Below are 10,447 nucleotides of genomic sequence, written 5' to 3' on the forward strand. Positions count from 1 at the left end.
AAGACTATTCAAGTCCATGTAGCACCCCAAAATAGTTTAGGTTAAATCATAGACTTTGTTGGTTCGTGTTTGTTGTCAACAGGAAACCTAAGCAGGAAGGAGTTTCATTTGAAACTAACGCCTTTAAAATTTCTACTTCTCCTCAAAGAGTGTCACATCTGCTAACACCTCCATGGTCCGACAGATCTCCATGTCTCCACCTCGACCGTCAACCCCACCTCCTGATTTCAATTCCAAGATACTCAAAAGACGTGAAATTACCCAATGAGATTTTACTACAATTTATGGTATTCTTAAATATTGAAGCCATGCCTCCTCCTTTTTTGTGTTTTCTATTCTCACTTAAAAAATTRYACGTAGGAGGCGTTGATTCAATTAGTATGATTGGTTCATTAATGTCATTCAGCCATGTTTCTGTCAGAAACATAACCTCAATATTATGCTCAGTGATGAAATCATTAATTAATAGAGCTTTAGCACAGAGTGATCTGGTATTTAAAAGAGCCAATTTAAATTACTTGGAAGCTGAAAGTTCTTCAGTCTGAGGTTCCTTTAGGCAGGGGATCAGTCTGAGGTTTGAATTAAGACCGCTGTTTTTTGTATTTCTGTTTTTTGTAACTTTTCTTCGTAATGTCCTGTTTTGCAGTTCTGGGGGGCCAGAAACATTCTGGAGGAAGTCGGGTGTAAAGATAATATCTGGACCCCGGTCTCAGACCTCAGAGACTCAGAGTGCTGGATCCTCTGGGAAGTCAGAGGCAGGTGGCTTAGATGAAGTGAGGTCTGCTATGTTAGCGCTAAGAAGAGTTGTGACAAGGCGAACCTGTTACTCCATTCCATCTGTAAATTTGAGAAACTCTGGTCCGGAAGACATTTCTTCAAAGGTATCTTGTGAGTGAGAGTAGGAGCAGAGAGGGAGGGGGAAGGAGGAGGGGAACCAGTCGCTATGTTCCCAGTCAATGTTATATCAGTTTGTTTTGGGACACTTTGCTTCTGATAAGCGGAGGGTTCCATTCTAGTCAGACATCCTTGAGCCTGTTTTTCTGAAGCGATGGTCACATTGTTGTTCTTGTTGATAAAATGAAAAATGTTTGCAGTGAGCAGCTTTATTCCATGTTTCGTAAGATTGCGTTCGCCTCTTCCAAAGAGGTGAAAGGGCTGCCAATAGATCCAGAGGTTATCGATGAAGGTCACTGAGCTGGCAGAGCAGGTTTTAATCAGCCATTTGTTTATCATGAGCAGCCTGGAGTGTTTTTTGTCTCCCCATTGAGGTGATGGAATTGGACCACTGAGAAATAACTTCATTTTTAATGTTCCCATAGTGTCCAGAAGAATATTAAAGTCCTTTTTCAGAATCCCCGATTTTTGCTTTGCCAGATTGTTGGCTCCAACATGCAAAACTAAAGTCTCCATGTTTGGCTGATCAGTGGTTAGAGAGAGCACTTTGTGAGTCAAATCAGATACAGTGTCACCAAGAAAAGAAACCACTCTTGTTTTCTTGGGATTGCAAACATGACTGATTYCATTTACTGCCTCATCTCCAACAATAAGCACTCTTGGCATACCTTTCGTTTTCCTGGTGGTCACTTTGTCCTTCAGAGCTTTAGGGGGTGGATGTGTTGGTCTAGTCTCATTGTTGATGTTTAAAGGTGGGTTTTCACTCAGAGGCTCAGGCTGGAGTGCAGAAAATCTGTTTTTCAGTGGAATTCCCACAGAGTCGGAATGTTTTGAGGCTTGGGCTGGTCGCTTTGTCCTTGGGAGCGGGGTCGGTGGTGCCGTTTTGGTTCCAGCTGCTTGTTCACTTTTCTTTGGCGGAGAAGGAGTTGACGTCGAAAGTGGGTTTTGGCTCAGAGCCGGCCACGCTGATTCGTTCAGGTGAGGGGTTCTCCTTGTTAGTCGTCTCATGGGATCTCCAGTGTGAGACTTTTGTTTCGGCTTGGCGCCCTGAGCGATCCAGGGTGAGCTGCTTGGTGCGAGGTGTACGACCTCTCCACTGATTTGAGGAAGAGTTGTTTCATATCCAAAGGTAGCGTTGATCTCAAAGTTCACCTCCAGCCGTTGAATCTTCATTTCTAAAAACTGAAGTCCTTGGGGTCGGACGGGGGCATTTTGCCCTCATTCAACTTGGAGGTGAAGAAAAGTAAGGTAAAAATAAAAGTGAGAAAATCTCCCAGTCCTTAGGTTTGAAGTAATCCAGTTATGATGTTGATAATGTAAATATGACCTCCTCTAAAATCGCATTAACCGTCTATTTTAATAGTTCAAACACCAAATATACCTTTATGTAATATGGAAAACCATCTTAGCACTTCAGCACAAGCTAACATCAATTGTCTTCTCTATTTGGGCTACACCCAATTAGCACCAAGGAAAATAAATAGTGCTTCTGGATTGGCTGTTTTACAATTGTGTATTTTAGCTTCCCAAGCTGCGTTTGCTTTGATGCATTTTATATATGCTCTACAAAAAATCCACAAATACGTGGGTTTTCCACAAATACTTAGTTGTCACATTCCACAGAAATATCAGCGAATCCTGAACCGTGAATATGCCAGTGTCCACTGTACTTCTAAGTGATTTCGTGACTCTACTGGTCTGGGAGTGCTAGAGAAATTCAAATTACCTTTCAAAAAATTGTGGATGGTTAAAGCAAATAATTTTTTCCCAATGGCCCAGGTTTGTTTGGATAACTTTTTTCGCTCAATAATGAAATCACCATTAGAAAACAGCATTTTAGGTTATCTTTGATGTCAAAGTTAGCTTGATCAGCTGAAACGTATAAGTGGGTCAACAACATAGTGAATAATTTGGTCCATGTTTCCTCTGCAGGCTATCGCTACATCGGCTTGAGGAATGAGAAAAACCAGTCTCTGATTTTGCCAGCTGTGTTTGTCTACATTGAAGTCAAAGACTATGTCCCAGATACATTTGCAGGTAAAAACTCCTCAGAAATTTAATCTTTGGAAAGGTATTGCAAGTAAAATGTATTAGTTAACTTCTTTGATCCTGTTTGACTCTCTAGTCCTGACTTATGGTGATCCTTTATTATTGGAACTTTAAGTCGATCCATATGTTATTGATTCTTTTTATCCACCTGCTTAGTGAGAGAGTTCTTTGACTGGTTAGGGTGTGGAAGAAATCCTGGCAGCAGGTTCAAAAGTTCACCATTCTCATCTGTGAGACATGCTCTGATCCCTGTGATGGGCTAACGCTTTGCTGATCCTGGAGCTTGCTGGATATCCTTGGACTTAATGAATTCTGAATTCACCGCACAATGAGATGGAACATTCTTAGCACCAGTTTGTTTTATTTATTTATTTTTTTTTTTTTTTACTTTAGGCCATTTTTATGTGAAGCAGTGATGATTAGACTTTCCTATGGATGCAATCATTGCTAACAATAAATGAAAAAAAAAACTGTGTCACTGCTTGTTTATCACAAACAAATTATTCTATGTGTGATCAACTGCTAATAGGATTGCATAGCCTTTAGCTGTAGAGAGCTTATTGCTTCAGCAAGGTCTTCTCTTCATAGACTAATTTGGAAACATTCATTTTTGCACGAACCTCTCCAGTAAAAAAATGTTTTTTCATAAATCATCAGTCATACTGCCATTTTTGGAACATCACATCATAATGCCAGCTAAACAGATTTGTTGTAGTTTCCAAGGAACTTGTGGGCTTCACAGCTCGTTAGAACCACCTGCTGGACATTTTTTTAATAGAAGGATTATTTGATTGCATATGGCGTGCTGCTTAATAAATGTAAAGTTACACAGTTGAATAAATGTAAAGTTACACAGTTGACAATTAAATAATTAGTTGGAAACTGACATTTTGTAATGAATGAATATATGACTTTGAAAAATTAATCTTCATTTTATCTTTTATGACAGGCTAAGTAACCCATATTATTGCTGTTAACTTTTTACTGTGTAACTTTACAGATGGCAACCCATAATTGTCAGCTAACTTATTCATTCTGCTGGAAGAAGGTTTCTTAGAACATTCCAGATCTCAGGACAATACACATGCTGTAAAATCTCAGATTATTTTTGGGTTGCTTTTGTTTTTTCAAAAATGTTTTTAAGATAATGAAAAGGTTTGCACAGACTCATGATAACTACAATTCAAATAAATAATCCTCAAAATGTTAAAGTTTTACCTTGAGAAGAATTAATGATCCAGGGTTGCGGCTGTAGAAGTTCTGAGGTTCTAGTTCATCATCTTCATCATCTCTGACATCCAGCTGTGATCGTCTGTGTCCTCATTTTCCCTCCAGATGTGATCGAGGCTCTGTCCAACCCGATCCGGTATGTTAACCTCCTGGAGCAGAGAGCCAAACAGCTGGCAGCTCTGACCCTGGAGGACGGCGAGGAAGAGGCGCAGATCGAGGTATACCGCTTCTTCTTATTCCATCTATTGTTGTTTATTTATCTATTTACCTAGTTTTTTTTTTTTAATGTAATTTGGCGACAACCATTTTTTCCTGATTTTCAGGATGAGATGGACATGGGAGCAGAGCGGAAGAACGACCTGAAACCGGCTCCGCTGGAAAACGGACTCAGTCCCACCTCAGGTCCAACGGGTCACACCCCCGTTGCTACGACACCAAAAGCCTCCGCAGCCCATCAGCAAGCAGCTACAACTGGTAGGAAAAAATAACATCACAACTATGGTTTTTGTATTAATAAATGTAACAATAGATTTAATTGTCTTGCTCTTTTCATTTTTGAATTTTAGAAGCAGCCAAACCAGCAGCAAAGACTGAAGATCTAGTTTTAAGTGTTTTAATAGGTGAGGTTTTCTTCATATATTAAATATATGAATTGTTAAATATTAAAAATCAACAAATACTTGGATTAATAAAGTAAGCTCATTAAATACAAAAGGCAGTTTTTAATTGATTTATTTATTAGGCAAAAAAGAAGTTATTCACACAATTAAGGAATGTTTACTTAAATAGAAATCACTTAAGTAGAACCTGTCTGACACCTTGAAGTAGGCTGAAAGATCTAAAAAAAATCTGCATTTCAAACCCTGATTTAACCAAATTTAAAAAAAAAATAAAATAACACATCAGTTTTATATTTTGAGTATTGGTAACTCTGTTGCTGTTTTTCCCTAATTGACCACAGTAGAGTTTTAGTCAGAAAACACACAGGACATCAGGACATTCGTAGATTTTAAACTGCTTACTGTAGAACTGCATTGTGGGTACAGAATAAACATCAATTGCTGCACCCACATTATGAGTGGAGAGGAAATGGAGCTACTGCTACAAAATAAGACCATGAATAACAACACAGATGTTGAACTTTATTCAAATGAAAGTTTACGAAATTGTCAAGTAAATTAACATTTCGAATTTTTCTGGAAAACTTAGGAGAAGCAAAGTGTGCTAAATGTGACGGGTGGATTTCTGCATTGTGTGTGTTGTGTGGTGATCAGACAAACCAAGTCTGGGTTTGGAGGCGGTCTCCGTTTATTTAATCTGTCAATTGGGAGATATTAGCATTAGCACCTAGCATGTGCTCCAGTTCTCCAACCCAATCTATAAGAAATAATAGTTAGCATGCATCAAATGATATAAAGGTGTAATAGCAACTCAAATGAAAATATCCAAACACTTATCATTAATACAGAAGGAAAAATAAACATTTGAACAATATAAATGAAAGGATTACAATAGATTATAAAACTTGCCTCTCCCCAGTGGAACGAATAACAAAAGGGAAGAGGAAATTAATAACTTAATATTTATAATAGTCCTGGAGGACCCTGAACAAAAGAAGAAGAAAATAAGGCGGAGTTGAAGGTCCAAACCCCTTATAGTAGACACAGAGGAACACAGCAACCGTCAAGTAGAAGCAGACAAATACATGAAAGAACATAATTTGTGGAAATATACAACTATTAATATAGACCCAGTTACATAAACATTTTCAAAATTTGCAAAAATGCCAAGCAAAACAAATTGCAATTGCTACCCACAGAAAATAGAATCATCATTTGAAAACTGTTTTTTTAATTTAATCTGGCTTCCTAATGAAAAGGAAATATACTTTTTAGCACAGTAATTAAGGTAATTGCAAAAACAAAATGTGTTTCTGCTTAATTATATCAAGTAATGTTCATATGTGAATGACGTTTTTGTTGGTCTCTGTTTGGTTGCCACGATTGTAAAATTGTCTGTTAACCCAAATTCAATCTTCTTACAATTTCATGTTTTTTGACGAGAACTATGAATCTGATGACGTACTGACAGATATCCCAGCATGCACCTTGGATGCCCTGCATCAGTCCAAGGTCTACCAAAAGGAGCAGAGGCGTCAGTTCAAGGAGCTGAAGGAGCTGGTGAGGAGGCACCAGAAGAAGACCTCAGAGCTCCTCCGAGAGTTCAGCAGCAAGTACAAGAAGACGGCCAGGCAGTGCAGCAAGAGCAGGTGAACAAAGCCAGAATAACAATACAACACAGTTAATCACTGCCACATAAGGTAAGGTGCTGCATAAATGTGGCGTTTTAAGATGTGTAGTACTTTGGTGAATGTTTTTTTGAGTTTTAGGGAAAGGTGACAATGCTTTGTGCATTTGCCAGGGCTTCGTGTCCGGAGAGTGACAGAGACAAGTGTCTGCAGCAGCTCAGGGATGAGCAGCAGCAGCAGCTGCTGGCTATGAGGCAGGAGCAGTACTACAGCCAGAAGTATCTGCAGAGGGAGCACATCAAGATGGTAAGGTCTGACATCATCTGTGCCTCAGGTTGACTGCACTTGTAACAATGACTCAGCATGGTTTTTTTTCTATGATGAGAGTGAAGGGATGAGGATCTCTGTTTCCTTCAGCTTACAGAGCGGCTCACCAGTCTGGCTGAGGAGAGCCACAACTCCCACATGAAGAAGCTCAAAGACATCTGTGACAAGTAAGCAGAGCCAAAGCATCCATAAAATCAGAAGATGTACACGTTCATCTCTTTAATGATGCTGTCTGCGATATTAACATATCTTCCCCTTCCAATCTAAATGTTCTGCTTTAGAACTGGAATGGACTAGGACTAGGTCCTTCCTAGTCCTAGGAAGGAGAGATTATGGTGTTGGAGCTCATTTTAGTTGATTTCTGCATTCAAGGTGAATAAGTTCTGAGAAGGAATCCATAATCCTTCCTAGTCCTAATCCAGACTGGGAAGGACTGGACTAGAAAGGGTTCCTTTCTTTCTTCTTTTCTCCTTTTTTCCTTCCTTCTTTGTTGTCTTCCTTCTGTCCTTTTGTCTTTCTTTCCTTCCTTTTTTGCTTTCTTTCCTCCCTCCATCCTTCCTTGCTTTTCTCAATTCATTCTTCCTTTCATCTTTCCTTCTTTTCTTCCTTGTTTTCTTTATTTTTCCTTCCTTCCGTTTTTGTATTTTCTTCCTTCCATCCTTCTTTTTCATTTTTTCTTTTCTTCCTTCCTGTCTCCTTTATTTCTTTTTTCAATTCTTCCTCCCTTCCATACACCATTCCTTCCTTCCATCATTTATTCCTTCTTTTTTTCTTCCTCACTTCCACTCTTCCTTCCTTTTTTCCTTCCTATTCTTCTCTTCATTTATACCTTTATTCATTTTTCTTTTCTTACTTTGTTCTTTCCTCCTTTCTTGAGTATTTCCTTCATTATTCCTCCCTCCTGTCTGTGAATACATTTATTTTTCTTTTATTCCCTCTTTTTTTCCTTCCTTACTCTCAGTCTCTGTTTCTTTTCCATTTATGCTTCAGCCTGGCCACAGAACAAATATATGTCATAAATTCATTCTGAACATTTTGATTTCTTCTAACTGGGACTGAAAGCTTTGGAAATCTGTGCCTGGAAATCTCTGGAAGTTTGACATGAAAAAAATCTACAGGAACCACATAAACCTACTTTCCCTCTTTTTGAAACACACATTCCCATGTTTAATGTGGAAATGTCCTATTTTCACAAAATAACCTGCATTACCCACACAGCGCCAGAACAGGGTGATGATGTTAAAGTGAACCACTTTTATAAAATTCAAGGTGAATAGTTCTGAGAAGGAATCCACTAAGAACAGGCTTCCACTTTACATTTGATTCTTATCAGAATTTTTTCAGTTTTTAATTACCTGATTCAAAATAAGCTGAACTTTGCTATGAACAGGTCAGGAATAATTGTCAAAATAACAATATTGGGACTTTCAGACCATGCTCAATGCAGAAATCAACTAAATGAGGTCCAACACCATAATCTCTCTAAAGTCTGTATGCACACATACAGAGTTCTTAGAAATATTCACTCTCACTCTGAAAAGCCTTTAAAAAACCTTCAACACACTCGCTGCCTTTTAACATGAGACAGAGTTTGTTTTTTGTGACATAAATTGATTCATTTATATATTAAACATGTTCACTTGTCCTTTTTACATTTTATTTTTCTAAATTGTCATACTCCGGTAACAGTCCTTTGTCTTGGTAAGCTATCTTTTAGTAAATAAATGTATTTCTACATCACAGGGGCCTTTCAAAACAAACCCATTTCATTTTTCCGCATTTTTCCATGTTATAGCAACACACCTCAATGTATGAAAGAGGAATTTTATGACAAAGTAGTGTGTGTGTAGCAAAGTGATACATAGTTTTCAACATACCAACCTAAATCTGAAATATGTGGTGCTCATTCAGATTGGCAACTAGCAACCCTGCAGCTCAAATGTTTCTTCATGCTGCTGCAGGGAGAAGAAGGAGCTGAAGAGGCAGATGGATCGACGGAGAACCGAGAAGATCAACCAGGCCAAGACCAAAGAGAAACATCTGGCTGAGGAGTAGGTCCTCTACACAGTGCCCTGAACCATACTGCTAGCTAACCATGCTAACCTAACATCTAACTGTAAACTAGTTATGCTCAACCTGTCTTTCTTTCAGGGAGAAGATCGAGATCAACAAGTCCTACGTTAACGAGGTTGTGCAAAACATCAAGAGGGTGAGTAGTGGTAGAGGAACCTACCTTCCAGTAATTTATTGCTTGAACTTCTTAGACACTGAACAAGATTGGGATGATGTGTTGGCAAAAGAAACAAACTTTGTTGTCCTCAGCTTGAGGAAACTCAAACTAAGCGTCAGGATCAGCTGGTGGAGCAGCACAATGACCTCCTGCAGGAGATCCAAGATCAGAAACCAAAGGTAAGTTACATCTACAGATGGTAGTACTGCCATGTCTGGAACCTGATCGGACAGCCAAGGTAATTGACAGGTCTTTACACCTAGCATTGGAAGTGATAACATCCCCATGAAATAGATTTAGATTTGTGGTTCTAATGTGACAAAAAGTACAAGGGGTAAAAATCCTGTTGCAAGGTGCAACTGGCCCTTTGCATGTGACGTCACATTGTTCTGAAAGCGGCCCACTCTGCCTCGACGGAAGTCAAAACAATCAATACGCATTAAATCCTTTAAAGGTTGACAGTAAACAGACATTGGGTCACCTAATATTGCTTTTATTTAGTTGATTAAGCTGTGAAATGGGTCAAAGGGTGTTGAGTCATCCATGTGGCTCAACACATGGAAGCAAACCAAATTTGCCATTTTATCGCAAATCTTTTAATGAAGAAAAAAGATGGTGATGGATGGCAGCCGTTAATTGGAAAGACTGGCAGCCCTCTGTTTTTTCACAGAAATTAGCAGAGCATCCACACACTTCACAAGTTAGCAAGATTAGTAAGAGGCAATCAAATATTGACTAATGGGGATGCAAAACAGGACAATACCTGTCCGGATCACTACAAGAACAGTTACAAATAACAGAAATACAAAAAACAGTGGTCTTAATTCAAACCTCAGACTGAAGAACTTTCAGCCTCCAAGTCACTTAAACTGGTTCTTTTAAATACCAGATCTCTCTGTGCTAAAGCTCCATTGATTAATGATTTCATCACTGAGCATAATATTGATGTTTAATTTCTGACAGAAACATGGCTGGATGACAATAATGAAGCAATCGTACTAATTGAATCAGCGCCTCCTACGTACAATTTTTTAAGAGAGAATAGAAAACACACAAAAGGAGGAGGCGTGGCTTCAATATTTAAGAATACCATAAACTGTAGTAAAATCTCTTTGGGTAATTTTATGTCTTTTGAGCATCTTGGAATTGAGGTAAAAGGCCACCATCGAACTTTGACACTAACTTTATACAAAACACCAACATATGTGGAAGGTTTCTTTACGGACTTGAATGAGCTTCTATCTCTGATATGCATTGATTATTATTGTTTGATAATTGTCGGTGATTTCAACATTCATGTTGACAATCCCCAAGACCGAGGGGCAAAAAAGCTCTTTAATATATTATAGAATTTTGGTTTAACACAACATGTCGAACAAGCAACACACTCAGGGACACACACTGGACCTGGTTATCAGTAAGGGTGTGAATATTTCCAATGTCTCTGTAACTGATGTCGCCTGTCGGAT

General features: G+C 38.7%; 1 protein-coding gene across 2 annotated transcripts in view; it reads left to right on the top strand.

Moving 5' to 3' along the window:
* Positions 1–10,447, top strand: part of LOC103476610 (1-phosphatidylinositol 4,5-bisphosphate phosphodiesterase beta-1-like) — a 49,894-nt gene that overhangs the window by 37,543 nt on the left and 1,904 nt on the right. For both annotated transcript variants that reach the window (XM_017308882.1, XM_017308883.1), the window contains 10 exons: positions 2,827–2,931; positions 4,279–4,391; positions 4,497–4,647; positions 4,740–4,793; positions 6,265–6,442; positions 6,595–6,727; positions 6,839–6,915; positions 8,710–8,799; positions 8,900–8,957; positions 9,071–9,157. In XM_017308882.1, the coding sequence (XP_017164371.1) occupies positions 2,827–2,931; positions 4,279–4,391; positions 4,497–4,647; positions 4,740–4,793; positions 6,265–6,442; positions 6,595–6,727; positions 6,839–6,915; positions 8,710–8,799; positions 8,900–8,957; positions 9,071–9,157 (1,046 nt within the window). The remainder of the gene's footprint in view (positions 1–2,826; positions 2,932–4,278; positions 4,392–4,496; positions 4,648–4,739; positions 4,794–6,264; positions 6,443–6,594; positions 6,728–6,838; positions 6,916–8,709; positions 8,800–8,899; positions 8,958–9,070; positions 9,158–10,447) is intronic.

Source organism: Poecilia reticulata, linkage group LG15 (genome assembly GCF_000633615.1).
Source record: "Poecilia reticulata strain Guanapo linkage group LG15, Guppy_female_1.0+MT, whole genome shotgun sequence".
In the NCBI taxonomy this organism is placed as follows: domain Eukaryota; kingdom Metazoa; phylum Chordata; class Actinopteri; order Cyprinodontiformes; family Poeciliidae; genus Poecilia; species Poecilia reticulata.